The 17,427-nt window shown below is 60.3% G+C and overlaps 2 protein-coding genes across 7 annotated transcripts; one reads left to right on the top strand and one right to left on the bottom strand.

The window, feature by feature from the left end:
* Nucleotides 1-459: 459 nt before the first annotated feature.
* Nucleotides 460-7,945, bottom strand: LOC141476197 (tubulin beta chain). Of its 6 annotated transcripts, none has more exons than XM_074164809.1 (5): nt 7,758-7,814; nt 4,437-4,545; nt 4,128-4,238; nt 2,719-2,863; nt 460-2,619 (listed from the first exon to the last, which is right to left on the bottom strand). In XM_074164809.1, the coding sequence occupies exons 1-5, from the start codon at nt 7,812-7,814 to the stop codon at nt 1,806-1,808; spliced, it is 1,236 nt and encodes a 411-aa protein (XP_074020910.1). In that variant the 3' UTR covers nt 460-1,805. The 6 variants fall into 6 exon arrangements, with proteins under 6 accessions (XP_074020910.1, XP_074020914.1, XP_074020915.1 ...); XM_074164813.1 differs by having other exon boundaries at nt 460-2,409; nt 2,752-2,863; XM_074164814.1 differs by having other exon boundaries at nt 460-2,165; nt 2,772-2,863.
* MDC1 (mediator of DNA damage checkpoint 1) lies at nt 7,813-17,352 on the top strand. The gene is made up of 14 exons (XM_074164702.1): nt 7,813-8,164; nt 9,239-9,304; nt 9,522-9,567; nt 9,644-12,420; nt 12,481-12,555; nt 12,661-13,181; nt 13,282-13,536; nt 13,779-13,856; nt 14,628-14,813; nt 15,425-15,550; nt 16,134-16,244; nt 16,981-17,120; nt 17,163-17,218; nt 17,294-17,352. Exons 1-14 carry the CDS (start codon nt 7,813-7,815, stop codon nt 17,350-17,352), a joined length of 4,848 nt encoding a protein of 1,615 aa, XP_074020803.1.
* Nucleotides 17,353-17,427: the final 75 nt, after the last annotated feature.

Here is a 17,427-nt window from a genome sequence, read left to right as displayed (position 1 = left end):
GGACCCTAAAGGGGACACTGGGGACCCCAGAGGGGACGGGGGACACCCCCTCCCCCTGCAGGACCCCGAAGGGGACACCAGAGGGGACAGGGGGACCCTAAAGGGGACACTGGGGACCCCAGAGGGGATGGGGGACACCCCCTCCCCCCGCAGGACCCCGAAGGGGACACCAGAGGGGACGGGGGGGACCCCAAGGGGATGGGGGACACCCCCTCCCTCCACAGGACCCCAAAGGGGACACCAGAGGGGACAGGGGGGGACCCCAAAGGGGACACTGGGGACCCCGGAGGGGACAGGGGACACCCCCTCCCCCCATAGGACCCTAAAGGGGACAAAAAGGACCTGGGGGGGGGGGCTGCAGAGGAGACCCCCCCACGGGGACATCTAGAGGTGGGGGGACATATGGGGGACCCTGAAGGACCCGGGGACAGGAAGGGGACAAGGGACACGGCGGTGGCTTTACGTCCCGGGTTTATTCCTCGCCCGGGGGCGGCTTTTCAATATGAAAAAAAAAAAAAAAAAAAAAAAAAAAGTAAAAAGAGGAGGGAAAAAAAAAAAAAAGCTGAAAAAGGGAAAAATGAACCCAAAAAGGATGGATCTGGGGAGGGGGAGGGGACACGGAGGGGACAGGAGAGCCCCCAGCGGGGGGACGCGGGGGACAGGGCCACCCCGAGCCCCCTGCAGCTGGAGCGGGTTTGGGTGGAAACGGGGGCGATTTGGAGCCCAGGGGCTGCAATAATTTAGTGGTGACGTCACCCCCCGCGGTGGGGGACATGGGGACACCGGGGAGTGACACGGGGGAGGTGGTGGCTCTGCAGTGACAGGGCCCGTCTGGTGCCGGTGACAAGGGTGACAGGACGGGGACTCCGGTGCTGGACATGATCGTGAGGGACGGGGGATGCTCCGGTGACGATGATGAAGGATGAGGGCTCTTCAGTGACCATGATGAAGGACGAGGACTCTCTGGTGACGATGAGGAAGGACTCGAGCGATCATGATGAAGGACGAGGACTCTCTGGTGACGATGACACCGGTGAAGACTCTCCAAGAATGATGACAAAGGCTTTGGGCTCTTGAGGATGACGATGACGAAGGCCAAGAGCTCTCCAGTGACAACGGTGAAGGCCGAGGGCTCCGAGGACAACCGTGATGAAGGTCAAGAGTTTTCTGGTGACATCGGTGAAGGCCAAGAGCTTTCTGGTGACAGTGACAAAGGCCGAGGGCTTCCTGGTGACAGCGAAGGCCAACAGCTCTCCGAGGACGATGATGAAGGCCAAGAGCTCTCCAAGGACCACACAGCGAAGGACAAGGACTCTCTGAAGACGGTGACGAGGGCTGAGGGCTCTCCAACGACGATGACGATGGCCAAATGCTTTCCGGTGACAGCAATGAAGACCAAGGACTCTCTGAGGACACTGATGAAGGCTGAGGGCTCTGAAGACAACCACGACGAAGACCAAGAGCTTTCTGGTGATGATGAAGGCTGAGGATCTTCTGGTGACAACAGTGAAGACCGAGAGCTCTTCGAGGACACCGCCAAAGGCTGAGGATGATGATGAAGACCAAGGGCTCTTCGAGGACACCACCAAAGGCTGACAACGATGATGAAGACCAAGGGCTCTCCGAGGACACTGATGAAGGCTGAGGACGATGATGAAGGACAAGGATGATGCTGCTGAAGGCCGAGGGCTCTCCCAAGGACAACGGTGAAGGACGAGGGCTCTCCGAGGACAACACTGAAGGACGAGGGCTCTCCGAGGATGATGACGACGATGGCAGTGAAGGGGACTAGGATGACCTCACCTTCAGGCCTCCTCTTCGGCCTCTTCACCGAAGTCCTCCTCCTCCTCGGCAGTGGCGTCCTGGTACTGCTGGTACTCGGAGACGAGGTCGTTCATGTTGCTCTCGGCCTCGGTGAACTCCATCTCGTCCATGCCCTCGCCCGTGTACCAGTGGAGGAAGGCCTTGCGCCGGAACATGGCCGTGAACTGCTCCGAGATCCTCTTGAAGAGCTCCTGGATGGCCGTGCTGTTGCCGATGAAGGTGACGGCCATCTTGAGGCCTCGCGGGGGGATGTCACACACGGCCGTCTTGACGTTGTTGGGGATCCACTCCACGAAGTAAGAGCTGTTCTTGTTCTGCACGTTGAGCATCTGCTCGTCCACCTCCTTCATGGACATACGGCCTCGGAAGACGGCGGCCACCGTCAGGTACCGGCCGTGACGGGGGTCGCAGGCGGCCATCATGTTTTTGGCGTCGAAGACCTGCTGGGTGAGCTCGGGGACGGTGAGGGCGCGGTACTGCTGGCTGCCGCGTGACGTCAGGGGGGCGAAGCCGGGCATGAAGAAGTGGAGGCGCGGGAAGGGCACCATGTTGACGGCCAACTTGCGGAGATCGGCGTTGAGTTGACCCGGGAAACGCAGGCAGGTGGTGACGCCGCTCATGGTGGCCGAGACGAGGTGGTTGAGGTCACCGTAGGTGGGGGTGGTCAGCTTCAGGGTGCGGAAGCAGATGTCGTAGAGGGCCTCGTTGTCGATGCAGTAGGTCTCGTCCGTGTTCTCCACCAGCTGGTGGACAGAGAGGGTGGCGTTGTAGGGTTCCACCACCGTGTCGGACACCTTGGGGGACGGGACGACGCTGAAGGTGTTCATGATGCGGTCGGGATATTCCTCCCGGATCTTGGAGATGAGGAGGGTCCCCATCCCGGAACCGGTGCCACCGCCCAGCGAGTGGGTCAACTGGAAGCCCTGGAGACAGTCGCAGCTCTCCGCTTCCTTCCTCACCACGTCCAGGACCGAGTCCACCAGTTCAGCCCCCTCCGTGTAGTGGCCCTTGGCCCAGTTGTTGCCTGCGCCGCTCTGGCCTGGGGTGGGGACATGGTGGGGATGTCACGGAGGGGCTCCCAGGGGGAATCTGAGGTCTTTGGGGACTTTGGTTGCTCACTTTGGGGGCTTTCAGAGCAACCTTGAGTAACCTGGGGGCCTCCATCCCACCTCTGGGGACCTTCAAACCAACGCTGAACACCTTGGGGACCTTCATCCCACCCTTGGGGACCTCTATCAACTTCCTTGGGGAGGTCCATCCCAACACCAGGCACCCTGAGCTCCTTGGGGACCTCTGTTACCCTCCATAGTGACTTCCAGTCCACCCTTGGGGGCCTCAGGCTCCTTGGAGACCTCCATCACCCTCCTTGGGGACCTCCAGCCCATGTGTGGGGACTTCACGCTCCTTGGGGACCTCCATCACTGTCTTTGAAGACATCCAGCAAACCCTTGGGGACACCAAGGGCCTTGGGGAACTTCATGGCTCTTCTTGCCCAGCTCCTTGGGGACCTCCATCCCACCCTCAAGAACTTTGAGGGTGAGGGAGGTCCCTCACCCTTGTTGGATGTCTCTACCTGATGCTTGGGGACCTCCATCATCCTCCTTTGAGATCCTCAGCCCACTTTTGAGGATGTTGGGGACCTCCATCACTCTGTTTTCTCCACCTCCATGCCACCCTGGGGCACCCTGAGCACCTCAGGGACTTCTGTGCAACCCCTAGGGACCTCCAGTCCACACCTGAGCTCCTTGGGGACCTCCAGCTGGCCCTTCAAAGCCTTTAACTCCTTGGGGATACCAAGCCCCTTGGGGACCTTTGGTTACCCTTCTTGGGGACCTTTGGTTACCCTTCTTGGGGACCTCTAGCCCACACCTGAGTACCTTAAGCTCCTCATGGATCTCCTCATCCTCCCATCTGGTGACCCCAAAACCCCTCCCAGAACCAAAGTAGTGCCAGCTCTAGGGACATAGGGAAAGACCCTGGCCACCAAGAAGGGGACAATAGGGACCTGCCGCTCTACTGTGATAAGCACCTGAGGGCCACCAAAGAAGAATGTGTCACTCCACTGGAAAGGGCACTCATGAGCCACCACTGGGACCCCATAGGCCACCATGTTGGTGACACTGGGGACCAAATGAAGCCCCCCACCCCATGGTGATGGTGACTGAAGGGCCACCACCAGGAGCCTCAGCCACCAAATGAAGGGACATGCCACCCTGCCATGATGCGCACCCCCGGGCCACCTAGGAGGACAATAGGGGGAACACAGGGGACCCCATGGGACAGCAGGTGACACGGGGACTCACCAAAAACGAAGTTGTCTGGCCGGAAGATCTGCCCAAAGGGTCCTGAGCGCACGGAGTCCATGGTGCCTGGCTCCAGGTCCACCAGGATGGCTCTTGGGACATACTTACCCCCTGGGGACATTGCCGTGTCACCAGGGGGAAGTGCTGGTGACACCACCGCACCACCTCCCCACCCCCAAAACCCCCAGAAACCACCCCAAAACCCGAGGAAGCAGGCAGTGGGGGGGTGAGTCGGGTCTCAGGGGGACAGGGATGTGGGGGTCGTGGGACAGGGTGACGTGGGTGACAGGAGAGGGGGTGACACCGTACCGGTGGCCTCGTTGTAGTAGACGCTGATGCGATCGAGCTGGAGGTCGCTGTCGCCGTGGTAGGTGCCGGTGGGGTCGATGCCGTGCTCGTCGCTGATCACCTCCCAGAACTGGTGGGGACAGGGGGTGGGGTCAGGAAGGCTCCACCCCCACCCCACCCCTCCCCAGACACCTGTGTCGTCCCCCCCCAGAGCGGCCTGGACACCCGGGTCCCTTTTGGGATGGGGTGGGGGGAAGGTCCGGGTCCCCCCATCGGGCCTCAGGGCAGACGGGGCCAGCCCTGGGGTGGGAGAAACCTGCACAGGGGGTGGGGTTTGGCCCAGGGCGTGTCCAAAGGGGCGGGGCCTGCAGGAGGAGGGGACACCTCATTGGAAGAGCAGCCCCCCCGTGGGCTGAGCCTTGAATAGCAGTGGAATCTTATTGGAGGAGCCAGCCCGAGGGGGCGGGGCTTCATTGGAGGAGTGAGCTCTAGAGGAAGACACACCCCCGGGGCGGAGCCAAAGCAGGCAGCACCAATCAGGAGGCAGGACCCACCCAAGGAGGCGGGGTCCGACCACAAAGGGTGGGGGAGCCCTTAAAGGGGCGTGGCCTCACACCCGCAGGGGCGTGGCCAAGGTTGGGCGTGGCCACACACCCCCAAAAGAAAAACGGCCGGGCGGGAACCGGAAACAGGGTTTGAATCATAGAAAACGTCTAATTATCCAAATACCCATAAATTTACCTTTTTTCCACCCCCAAACAAAATACCTCTCCTCAAGAAAAAAAACCCAAAACCCTCCTAACCGAATTTCTCTGAAATTTTAGGTTTTCTGCCCCAAAAATTCTGCCCGGGGGGGAGGGGCAGCAAGGAACAAAGGGTGGGGGAGGGGCAGGCACCCTGGGGACCCCCAACCCCCCCCCAAGGTCATTGCGGGGGTTGGGGGGGGGGGGGGGGGGGGGCAGGGCCACACCCTGCGGGTAAAAGCAGGCCAAACCAGGGAAATTTGGGGGTGGAGAAGAAACGGGTTAAAAACCGACGATTCGGGTTAAAAAACATCATTCCGAAGCCTAAAAAATCTGCATGAAGGTGCAGTTAAAAAATTACCATTTTTCTTCAAAAATCAATCCTGCTTCAGGGCAGAAAAATTTGATTACGGGCTAAAAAAAGTCCCTGGGGTGGGGGGGGGGGGAAGAACAAATTTTGGGGCTAAAAATCTTCATTTTGGCACCGGAACGTGCTTTTTTAGGAAGAAAAAGCCTCTCTGGTGGTGGTGCAGAAAAAGAGCAATTCTGCAGTAGGATGATCCCGGGTTGCTGCTAAATATCGCTATTACGGGGTTAAAAACATCATTCCGGGGCAAAAATTGGCTTTTTTTCGTTTTAACAAGCCTTTTTTTTTTTTTAGATATTTTGGAGAACAAAGATCCCCTTCTGGGGCTGAAATACTCCATTTTGGGGGCTGAAACCTCCGCCCGGAGAAACAAAGATCTTATTCTGATGCCAAAAACGTCCATTTTGAGCCCAAAATCGCCGTTTGGGTGGAGAAAGCCCGATTTTTGTACTAAAAAAAAAATGATTTTGGAGCTGAAAAAAATATTGAACGGCGGGAAAATCCCACTATTCCGCAAAAAAAAAAATAGATTCTGGCAAAGTAAAAAGCTATTTTCAGGCCAAAAACATCCACTGTGGGGCCAAAACTGCCGTTGTGCAGCAAAAAAAAATCCGCATTTTGGGGTAAAAACCCCATTAATTATGACGCTAATTTGCAGCCAAAGAAAAATGGCATTTGGGAGCACAAAGATGTTAATTCTTGAGCTGATGACCTCCATTTTGGGGCTGGAAACCTCCATTTTGGGGCAAACCCCCCATTTTAGCTGTGAAAAAAAAAACCCACAACTAAAAAAAAAAATAAAATCCGATTTGGGGCTGAAAAGCTCCTTTTGGATTCTCAAAACCTTATTTTGGAGCCGAAAAAAAGCCACCTGGGGGCTGAAAATGACAATTCGGGGAACAAAGATCTTGCTCTGAGGCTGAAAACCTCCATTTTGGGGCTGGGAATCTCTCCTTGGGGCAGAAAGCCACATTTTAATCGTGAAAAAAAATCCAGGTTGGTGGAAAAAAAAAATGGTATTTTAAGTCTGAAAGCCTCCACCTCAATGCCAGAAAGTCTGTTGAGGGGGTGGAAATCCCCTATTTTAGGGCTAAAAACTCCGTTTCAGGGAACAAAGCACTTATTTCAAGGCCGAAAAATCTCCATCTTGGGGCCGGAAACCCCGATTTTTGAGGTCAAGCCCCTCAATTTCGGGCTTTAAAAACATTTATTTTTTTTTACGCCCAACCCCTATTTTACGCCTAGAAAAGATAACTCCTATTTTGGGGCACAACGATCCCTTTTTTAGGGGCGAAAAACTCGCCTTTTGTGGCCGTGAGCGCCTTCTGAGAGGCGGCACGCCCCTATTTTGGGGCTGAAAAACCTGATTTTGGGCTCAGAAACCCATTCTTTTGGGGCGGAAAACCCCAATTTCGGGGCCGAACACGCTGTGGGAGGCACGCCCCGATTTTTGAGGCAAAAATCTTTAGTTTAGGACATAGAAGTAATTTTAGCGTGGAAAACGCCTATTTTGCGGCTCATATACCTAAATACAGTGGGTGCAAAATCGTTTTTGGGGGCTAAAACCGGCCATTCTGGGGCTGAATAACCTGAATGGGGCGGGTCGCCGCGATTTTGAGTTTAAAATAGCACAATTCTAGCTTTTTAACATGGCTTGGGAAGGTGTGTGCGAACTTGGAGGCTATTTTGAGGCTAATCCCCTTAATTCTGGGGCTTTAACCCTCACCTTAAGGCTGAAAATTCCGAATAGAGACAAAAATAGCAATTTGGGGGCCGAATATGTTGAAGGGGGAATAGAAGGGAACAAGAAAATAACATTTTTTGTGGTAAAAAGGGCCGTTTTCGGGCTGAAAAGCCGCATCTCGGGGCCGGTTCCCTCAGGCGCGGCGGGAAACCGCCATTTTGGGGCCGCGTGAGAAGAAGGGGGGGGGGGAGGGGCGGGGCGCCCCCATTTTGAGGCCGGAAACCTCCATTTTGGGGCCGACCCGCTTCGTTTGGAAGCCGACCCCCCCTTATTTCGAGGCCGCGCTTTTCATTTCAGGCCCTGAGCGGGCAAGAAAGGCACGTTTTTAGGCTGAAATCGCCCCGATTCGGGTCCGCCTTTGTCTGAGCGCGGGAGGGGGGGGGTTGGGGGGGGTGGAGCTTCTTAAAAGGGGCCGCGCCGCGGTGAGAGGGAAGAAGGGGGAGGGGGGCGCTACCCCGCCGGCCCGACGCCGCCCGCCCGCTGTTCACCTTGGCCCCGATCTGGTTGCCGCACTGGCCCGCCTGGATGTGGACGATCTCCCTCATGGTGGCGGCGTGGGTCGGGCTGGGCGCGGTGACGGTTGCCGGAGCGGTGGGCCCCACCCGGTCTTGCTGGTCGAGTTGGCGGCGCGGCCCCTTTAAGGCGGGAGCGCTGTCGCGAGCGCGGCGGCAGCGACAATGGCGGCTCCCGCGGCCCCGCGGCGCCTCATATAGACAAAGCGGCGGCGGCCGGCCCCGCGCTCCCATTGGACGGCACCGCCCGCTCTCCCGCACTCCCATTGGGCAGCGCGAGCGGGAGGCTCCGCCCCGTCTCTGCTCGCCCCGCCCCTTCACCGGGCCCGCTCTGCCACCTTCTCGAGTGCTGAAGGTGGGCGCTCTGCGCGCCGCGCTCTATGGTAAGCACCGCCCACTGCCGCGCCGCCGCGCTCGGAGGACCGTCCCCGCCCCTCTCTATGGCCCGCGCTGGACGGACGCGCGCGGCGACCAATGAGAGTGGCCGATGGGCGGTGACGCCGGGCGGTGGCGGCCAATGGGGACGGGAGGGCGGGGCGTGGGTGTGGTGGCGCGGGAGGGGTGAGTGTGGGGGGCTCTGTGAGGCGGTTTGGGGGGGCCCGTGGGGCAGTTGGGCACTCTCTGGGGCACTTCGGGGGTTTGTGGGGCAGTTGGAGGGTCCAGGGGGCGGTTGGGAGGGTGTGAGGCGATTTGGGGGGTCCCTGGGGCAGTTTGGGGCCCTGTGGGACAGTTTGGGGGCTTCCCGGGGGAATTTTGGGCTCTCTGGGGCATTTTGGGGGGTCCCTGGGGCACTTGGGAGGGTCGAGGAGCAGTTGCAAGGGGTGTGGGGCAGTTTAACGGGTTCCTGGGGCAGTTTTTGGGACTCTGTGGGGCAGTTTGGACAGTCCCAGAGGCACTTGGGAGGGGTGTGGGGCAGCTTGGGGCTCCCTGGGGCAGTTTGGGGGGGGTCCTTGGGGCAGTTTGGGTCTCCTTGGGACAGGATACAGGGTTGGGGAGGGCAATTTGGGGGGGCAGTTAGAAAACAGGGGAGCAATAGGAGCTGGGGGGCAGTTGGGGGAGGCAGTTGGAGGATGAAGGAGATAGTTGGGGGGGTCCTTTGGGCCCAGGGGGGCAGTTGTGAGGTCAGTGATGACCGAGGGGCACTTGAGGGGGGCAGCTGTAGCTGAAGGGGGGCAGTTTGGGGGGCACTTAGGGACTGGGGAGCAGTTGGAGGAGTGTGGGGGGAGTTGTTTCTGTGGGGCAGTTGTTTCCCCCCCCCCCCCCAGACCATGCAGCGAAGGCGACACCGAGGCCTTGGCACCGCAGGGGGTGCAGGTAGGTGTGTGTCCCACCCCTCCCATTTCGGGGTCCCCTCCTGGATGCCTGGGTCCCTTGGAGGGGGAGGGGCGCTCCCAGACACCTGGGTCCCCAAAGACGGGGGTGTCCTGCAGCCCCCCAAACGCCTGTGTCCTCTTTAGCACGGAGGCCGAAGCCAGGGATCCCCCTCGCCAGTGACTCGGAGGATGACGATGAGCTGCCCTGGGGTGAGTTGGGGGGGACACAACACACTGTTATTGTAGGACCTACAGAAACACAACAGGGTGGCGGTTACAGTAGGACCTACGTAACCACCAGCCATGTGTTATTGTAGGGACCACCAAAATGGGGTGGGGGGAAGACGAGCCTGGACGCCTGGGTCTGATAGGACCCTGTGGAGTTATTGTAGGCCCTACAATAACAATCTCTGCCCTGTTCCCACAGGCCCTGCCCTTGGAGACACTGCCTCACCCCGAGTCGTGCCGGAGAGGTAGGTGGGACCCCGATATGGGAGCCCCTTGGGGTGTGTTCAGGACCCCAAATCCCTACATCGTCCCCCCGTGCAGCGACCCAGAGGAGCCAGATGTGCACCCAGATGTTCGCCCCCCCCGAAAACGCTACCACACCCCCGCGCCAGGTCGCCACCCGGATGTGGCCACACCCTGCCCGGATCCAGATGTCAGAGGACCCAAAAAGCGCCGTTTTGGCCCCCAAACCACCCCAGATCCAGGTGCTGGGAGAAAAATAGCTGTTCCGAATGTTCAGCCCCCAAATCACTCTCTGAACCCCCAAAAGGTTGTGAATCCAGATGTGAAACATCTGGCAGGCAGCAACCAGACCCTCAATGTTGAGAGTGATGCAGATGTCAAGGTGCCCCCCCAAACTGCTCTTTTTCACCCAAACCGTCACCGGACTGCCCTGGAGGTGTGCAGTAACCTAGATGTGGAGGAAAGGGGCCCAAATCCAGATGTTGGAGGTACCAAAAATCGATGTCGGATGGTTGTGGTGGACAGTGACACAGATGTGGAGGAGGTTGAGGTCCTTCCAGACGTCGGGTGCCCAAAAATACGTAGAAGGGACCCAAACATGCCCCAAAAAACAGGCGTGGAGATGGAGACCCCGCATCCAGATGTTGGAGGTCCCAAAAATGGATGCCAGACCCTTGTGGACAGTGATACAGATGTGGAGATGGAAAGCTCAAATTCAGCTGTTGAAGGGCCCACAAACAGACACCAGATGCTCGTGGTGGACAGTGATACAGATGTGGAAGAGAACGGAACCACTCCAGATGTCGGATGCCCCCAAACCCATCAAGAGACCCAAAATGTATCTAAAAACCAGAATAGTGAGATGGGGACCCTCAATGCAGATGTTGAACATTCGCAAAATGGGCATCAATTGCTCCTGGTGGACAGTGATACAGATGTGGAGGAGAATGGAGCCAATCCAGATGTTGGATACCCTAAAACCCATCAAACAACCCAAAACATACCCTCCAAAAAAATTATTGAGGTGGAGATACAACGTGCAGATGTTAAAGACTCACAAAAGGGCCACCAGATGCTTGTGGTGGACAGTGATACAGATGTGGAGGAGGACACTGCCAATCCAGATGTTGGGTGTCCAGAAAGCCCCAGAAGAGCCCCCAGAGGCCCAGGTGTGAAGACAGAGACCACAATTCGTGATGTTGAAGGAGAACGGACTCTCCTCGTGGAGAGTGATACAGATGCGGAAGAGGACATTTCCAATCCAGATGTTGGGACTCGAAAAACCCATGGTGCAACCCAAAATGTACCCAGAATTCCAGTTGTGGAGACAGAGAGGCCAGATCCACGCCAAAAGAAACAATGGACACTTGTCGTGGACAGCGATACAGATGTGGAGGAGAATGAGGGGAATGCAGATGTTGGCTGTAAAAAAATCCATAGAATTGCCAAAAAATCATGCAAAGATCCAGATGTGGAGGCGCAGAACCCAAATCCAGGTGTTAGAAATCCCCCAAATGAGCGTTGGAACCTGGAAATGGACAGTGACACAGATGTGGAGGAAGAAGACCTGAGTCAACATGTTCTTCGCCCGAATAGCCACAAAACACCCCAAAACACCCGGAAAGACCCAACTGTGGTGATGGAGACCCCGAATCCAGATGTTGGTGGCCTCAGCTGGTGCTCAATGGCCTCCAATGGTGACAGCGATACAGATGTGGAGGAGAATGAGGGGAATGCAGATGTTGGCTGTAAAAAAATCCATAGAATTGCCAAAAAATCATGCAAAGATCCAGATGTGGAGGCGCAGAACCCAAATCCAGGTGTTGGAAATCCCCCAAATGAGCGTCGGAACCTGGAAATGGACAGTGACACAGATGTGGAGGAAGAAGACCTGAGTCAACGTGTTCTTCGCCCGAATAGCCACAAAACACCCCAAAACACCCGGAAAGACCCAACTGTGGTGATGGAGACCCCGAATCCAGATGTTGGTGGCCTCAGCTGGTGCTCAGTGGCCTCCAATGGTGACAGCGATACAGATGTGGAGGACCTCGATGCCCTTCCCAACGTTGGAGCTCCAAACCCATGTGGGACAGCCCATGAGGGCATGGATACAGTTACTAAGGTGGCCACTGCTCCAGATGTTGATCCCGAGGGGCCAATGCGGACCAACGATGATCCAGAGTTGAAGCTGACCTTCCCAGCTCCAGATGTTGGAGCTCCCAAAGCCCAGGGCCTGATCCTGGGTGTGGACAGCGATAGAGATGTTGAGGACAATGTTGTCATTCCAGATGTTGAGACAGTGCAAAGATGTCAAAGGGCATCTGGTGACCCAGATGTGGCGATGACACCCCCAAATCCAGATGTTTCCTCTCCCACAAGCCCCCAGAGCAGCAGCGACACCGACGTGGAGGAGGTGGCCCCCACTCCAGATGTTCGGAGCCTGCGGAGCCAAGTCCGGTTCAAAAATTGCCCCCATCCAGATGTTGCGACAGGCAGCGATGCCACTGTGGAGGAGATGAACCCAAAATGCTGGAAATCGTCCCCAAAAAGGCAGGGCTTTCCCTTAAAATCTGAGGGTGACACAAGTGTGGAAAGGATGGTCCCAAACCACCATGATTTAGCCCCAACTATGGATGTGGAGGCCCCGAATCCAGATGTTGGGCCCCAGCAATGTAGTAGGGAGCCCCCAGTGAGGGGCAGGGATCCAGCTGTGCCGCCAGATGTTTCCACCCCCGAATCCCCACACGTGGACCCAAATTCAGCTGTCACCGGCGATGCTGATGGCGCACCCAGGAGTGATGGGGCCACCCCCAGCAGGGACGCGGCTGCGGCGGTGACAGAAAGTGACACCGAGGGTAAGTGGGGGTGCCCCGGACATATGGGTCCCCCTCTGGACACCCGGGTCCTTTCTCAAGGTCCTTCCCACCCCACAGAAGATCTCGACCTCTTCCTGGAGCCCACCCAGAGCTTCTTGACGCCGGCGGCCAAGGGTAGGTGGCCCAGATGCCTGTGTCCCCCCTGACACCTGGGTCCCCCCCCCAGATGCCTGGGTGTCCCCCCCAGACGCCTGGGTCCCCAGCGTGGCTCTCCTGCAGGCACAGCTCCAGACTGGGACACCGAGGAGCCCACCCAGCGCTTCTTCCTCCCCAAGGAGGATGAGGAGGAGGAAGAACAGCCCCCTCAGGACCCCCCAGACGCCTGGGTTCGGCCCCCGGATTCCTGGGTCCCCCCCAGACGCCTGGGTCCCCAGCGTGGCTCTCCCGCAGAGGCAGCCCCGGGCTGGGACCCCGAGGAGCCCACCCAGCGCTTCTTCCTCCCCAGGGAGGAGGAGGAGAAGAAGGAGGAAGAGCAACCCCCTCCGGAGCCCACAGGGTCCCCCCCCAACACCTGGGTCCCCCCCAGATGCCTGGGTCCCCAGCGTGGCTCTCCTGCAGAGGCAGCCCCGGGCTGGGACCCCGAGGAGCCCACCCAGCGCTTCTTCCTCCCCAGGGAGGATGAGGAGGAGGAAGAGCAGCCCCCCCAGGACCCCCCAGATGCCTGGGTCCCCCCGGCAGAGCCGGTGACGGTGACACCAGCCCAGGAGGGGGCAGGGACAAGAACAGCCCCCAGCGGGGAGGTGAGTGCGAGGGGACCCAGGTGTCCGGGTGGCCCCCACACCCTCCCCCCCCAAAAAGAGGACCCAGGCACTGACACCCCCCCCCCCCAAAATCCTCCAGGTCGGGGAGGGTCCCCGTCGCAGCCAGCGCCTGGCCAGGAGCCGGGGGGGTGGAGCCAAGGGAGGTGGGGGCGGGGCCAGCAGGGTGAGGGGCGGGGAACACCCTGACCCCGCCCCCGTGCGGCGCAGCCCCCGCCTCCAGGCCCCCCCTCCTGCACCAGAGCCACTGACCACGAGGGGGCGGGGTCAAATGGAGCCACGCCCCCCGACCAAGCCACGCCCCCGCAGAACAGGCCCCGCCCCTCCACAGACACAGGTGGGTGTGGCTGGGGCAGGGTCTGTTCTTGGTGGGCGGAGCCTAAGGGTGGGTGGGTGTGTCTGTGCTGGGTGGGTGGGGCCAAAGCACAGGGTGTGGCTGGGGGTGGGGTCAGCACTGGGTGGGCGGGGTCTCTGGATGGGCTAGGCCCCACCCCCACAGGCTGCTGATTGGTAGAAATCAGGGTGGGGCTTTTTAGGAAGGGGCGGGGTCTCATGCTGTGGCTCTGCCCCCCACCCCAGGAGGAGGAGGAGGAGCCACCAGAGGTCACAGGGCACCAGCTCCGCCCCCGGGGGGGCCCCGCCTCCGCCCCCCCCAAGGTACTGTGGGAAGTGGGGGGGCAGCACCCTGAGGTGTTCCCTGATGTCCCTGTGTGTCCCCCAGTGTCACCCTTGAGTGTCCTAATGTCCTCATGGTCCCCCTGGTGCTGTTCATGTGGGTGGTGGCCTCCCCAGGGATGTCCCCAACATGTCCCCATGGTGTCCCCACATCCTCAGGTGCTGTTCATGGGGGTGCTGGCCTCCCCAGGGATGTCCCCATGGTGTCCCCACATCCTCAGGTGCTGTTCATGGGGGTGGTGGCCTCCCCAGGGATGTCCCCAACATGTCCCCATGGTGTCCCCACATCCTCAGGTGCTGTTCATGGGGGTGCTGGCCTCCCCAGGGATGTCCCCATGGTGTCCCCACATCCTCAGGTGCTGTTCATGGGGGTGGTGGCCTCCCCAGGGATGTCCCCAACATGTCCCCATGGTGTCCCCACATCCTCAGGTGCTGTTCATGGGGGTGGTGGCCTCCCCAGGGATGTCCCCAACATGTCCCCATGGTGTCCCCACACCCCCAGGTGTTCTTCACAGGAACGGTGGCCCCCCAAGGGATGTCCCCAACGTACCCCCATGGTGTCCCCGCGTCCCCGGGTGCTGTTCATGGGAGTGGGCGTGGCCCCAACATACCCCATGGTGTCCCCACATCCCCAGCTGCTCATTCCAGGGATGTCCCCAGCATGTCCCCACATCCCTAGGTGCTATTCATGGCGGGTGACGGCCTCCCCATGAATGTTCCCAACATGTCTTCATGGTGTCCTTATTTCTTCAGGTGCTGTTCACGGGGGTGGTGGCCTCCCCAGACATGGAGGTGGCCCTGAAGACACTGGGGGGGTCCATGGCCACCTCCGTCTTCGACTGCACCCACCTGGTGACCGACCGCGTCCGACGCACCGTCAAGTTCCTCTGCGCAGTGGCCCGCGGCGTCCCCATCGTCACCCCTGAGTGGCTTCACAAGGTCCCATGGGAGAAGGGGACAGGGGTGACAGTTCTTGGGGACAGGAAGGAGGATCTTGGGGTCATGGGGGTTCTTGGGGACAGGACGTGGGGTTTCTGGGGACAGGGAGAGGTTTCTTGGAGACATGGGGGATCTTGGAGACAAGGGGAGTGTCCTTGGGGACATGAGAGGCCTTGGGGACATGGGAGGGTGTGTTTGGGGACACAGGGGTCATTAGGGCCAAGGGAGGGGGTCTCTGGGGACAGGGAGGTCCTTGGGGACAAGGGATGGGATCTTTGGGGACATGGACAATCTCGGGAACAAAGTAGGGGTCCTTGGGGACAAGGGAGTGTCCTTGGGGACAGGGAGGTTGTGGGGGACAAGGGAGAGGGGTTTTGGGGGACATGGTGGTCCTTGGAGACAAAGAAGGGCCCCTTAGGGACAAGGGGGTGTCCTTGGGGACAAGGACATTGAGGACATTGAGGACAAGAGGGGACCTTGGGGACAGGTAGTGGGATCCCTGGGGACATGGAGTCTTTGGGTGACAAGGGAGGAGGTTGTTTGGGGATGGGGGTGGGACCTGGTGGGTCCCTGGGGTTGAAGGTGCCACCACGTGTCCCCCATGTCCCCAGAGCGCCCGCAGTGGCCGTGTCCTGGTGCCGGGTCCCTTCCTGGTGCGTGACAGCCAGCAGGAAAGTCACTTCGGCTTCAGCCTGGCCCAGGCCCTGCGCCGCGCCCGCCGCCGCCCCCTGCTCCAGGTGACCCTCCCCAACTGTCCCCAGCCCTTCCCAACTGTCCCAAACCCTTCCCAACTGTCCCCACCCCTCCCTGAGGCACCCTGTCCCCCCCACCCAGGTGTCCCTGTCCCCTCACTGAGTGGGGACACCCACTGAGGACGCAGCGCAGGGCAGTCAGGAGGTGTCACCTGATGCCACCTAATGTCACCTGGTGGCCCCATGGTGGCCCCAGGTGTCCTTGACCCCCATTGAGTTGGGTCGGTCCCCCCTGTGTGACCTTGGTCCCATCAGGAGGGCTTGGGGATGGCCAGAGGGGTGTCCCCTCCTTTGCTGGTGTCCCCAAGGTGTCCCTGTCCCCTAGAGTGGCCCTGGTCCCCCAGGTTGTGTCACCCGCATGTGGCCTCGGTCAAGTGTGGTGGGCTCAAGGACAGCCCCAAGGGGCGTCCCCTGATGTCCCTTGGTGTCCCCTGGTGTCTTCACACTGTCCCCAAAGACGTTCCTTGTGTCCCCAAGGTGTCCCTGTCCCCCAGGGGACATTCCAGGGTCTCAGGGATGGACTGATGGACGTGTCCCCCTGTGTCCCCCCTCTTCCCGGTGTCCCCAGGGCTACGAGGTCCACGTCACCCCCAGCGTCCGCCCGGAGCCCGAGCACATGAGGGACATCGTCACCTGCAGCGGTGGCACCTTCCTGCCCACCATGCCCCACACCTACGCGGTGAGGGGACAGCGGGGGGGGCCCAGAGCCACCGAGGGGGGGGGGGGGACACATGGTGGGGGGGTCCCAGAGACTTTGAGGAGGGGACCAAGGGGACATCAGGGGACACTGAGATCCCCAGAGCCACCAAGGAGGGGACCAAAGGGCTATTGGGGGGTCCCAAAGCCACTGGGGGGGACATGGGGGGGGTCAGAGTGCCCTGAGGGGGGGGGGGGGGGGTAGGGCATGCTGGGGGGCTTGGGATGGGGGGTCCCATTGGGGTTGGGGGGGTCCCACTGGGTTTGAGGGGTCCTGGGGGGGGGGGGTGATGGGGTGCCAGGGGGGTTGGATTCCCATGGAGGGGGGGTCAGAACATCCCAGGGCTCCTGGGGGGGTCCCATTGGGGTTGGGGTCTCCCGGGGAGGGTCTCGGGGGGTCAGGATCCTCTGGGTGGGGGGGATCAGGGCATCCCGGGGATCTTGGGGGGGCTCCCACTGGGTTTGAGGGGTCCTGGGGGGGGTTGGGGTCCCACGGAGGGGGGGTCAGAACATCCCAGAGCTCCTGGTGGGGGGGGGGGGGTGTCCCGTCGGGGGTTACTGGTGATACTGGGGACCCCAGAAACCTCAGAGCGTTGGGGGGGGAGAGGAATCCCAGTGGTGGGGAGAGTGAGATGGGGAGGGTCCTGGAGGTTTGGGGGGGACCCCACTGACCCCCCCCCTCGTGTCCCGTCCCCCCCCCCCCTCCTCTCCTTTCGCAGCCGCGGCGGCTGGTGATCTCGTGCGAGGCGGACGCGGGGCGCTGGGCCCCGGCACTGGCCGCCCGCTTGCCCTTGGCCTCGGCCGAGCTGCTGCTGACGGGGCTACTGCGCCAGCGCCTCCACTTGCCCCCCTTCCTCCTGCCCCCCCCCGACGGGACCCCCCCAGTTCCTCCCCCTACAAGGACTCCTCCAGCCCCCCCGCGGGACCCCCCTCACACCCCGGGCCGTGCCCAGGAACCCCCCCACGCTGCTGGGAGCCCCCAGGGGACCGGGGGGGTGACGACACGTGGCCGGAGCCGACGACCCCCGCGGGACCCCCCCCGGGACCCCCCCGGCACCCGGCGGCGGCCGGCGGCCCCCCCCACCCGCTAATAAAGGGTTTGGTTTTTTGGCAGTGAAAAAGAGGGTGATTTGGGGTTTGGGGGGGACATGGGGGTGTCACTTCTC

This window comes from Numenius arquata, chromosome 28 (genome assembly GCF_964106895.1).
Source record: "Numenius arquata chromosome 28, bNumArq3.hap1.1, whole genome shotgun sequence".
Lineage (NCBI taxonomy): Eukaryota > Metazoa > Chordata > Aves > Charadriiformes > Scolopacidae > Numenius > Numenius arquata.
Note: the sequence above shows the minus strand (reverse complement) of the source record. Positions and strands in the feature narration are given on the sequence as shown.

Bases quoted from the DNA above. Each gene is read 5' to 3' on its own strand.
- MDC1 (XM_074164702.1), top strand. From the start codon at position 7,813: ATGGTGGCGGCGTGGGTCGGGCTGGGCGCGGTGACGGTTGCCGGAGCG. The intron at 12,556-12,660 runs GTAGGTGGCCCA...GCTCTCCTGCAG, and splicing joins CTTGACGCCGGCGGCCAAGG to GCACAGCTCCAGACTGGGAC. The intron at 13,537-13,778 runs GTGGGTGTGGCT...CCCCCACCCCAG, and splicing joins CCGCCCCTCCACAGACACAG to GAGGAGGAGGAGGAGCCACC.
- LOC141476197 (XM_074164808.1), bottom strand. From the start codon at position 7,814: ATGAGGGAGATCGTCCACATCCAGGCGGGCCAGTGCGGCAACCAGATC. The intron at 4,546-7,757 runs GTGAACAGCGGG...TGTCCCCACCAG, and splicing joins GCAACCAGATCGGGGCCAAG to TTCTGGGAGGTGATCAGCGA. The intron at 2,864-4,127 runs GTGAGTCCCCGT...TCCCCACCCCAG, and splicing joins GCCAGACAACTTCGTTTTTG to GCCAGAGCGGCGCAGGCAAC.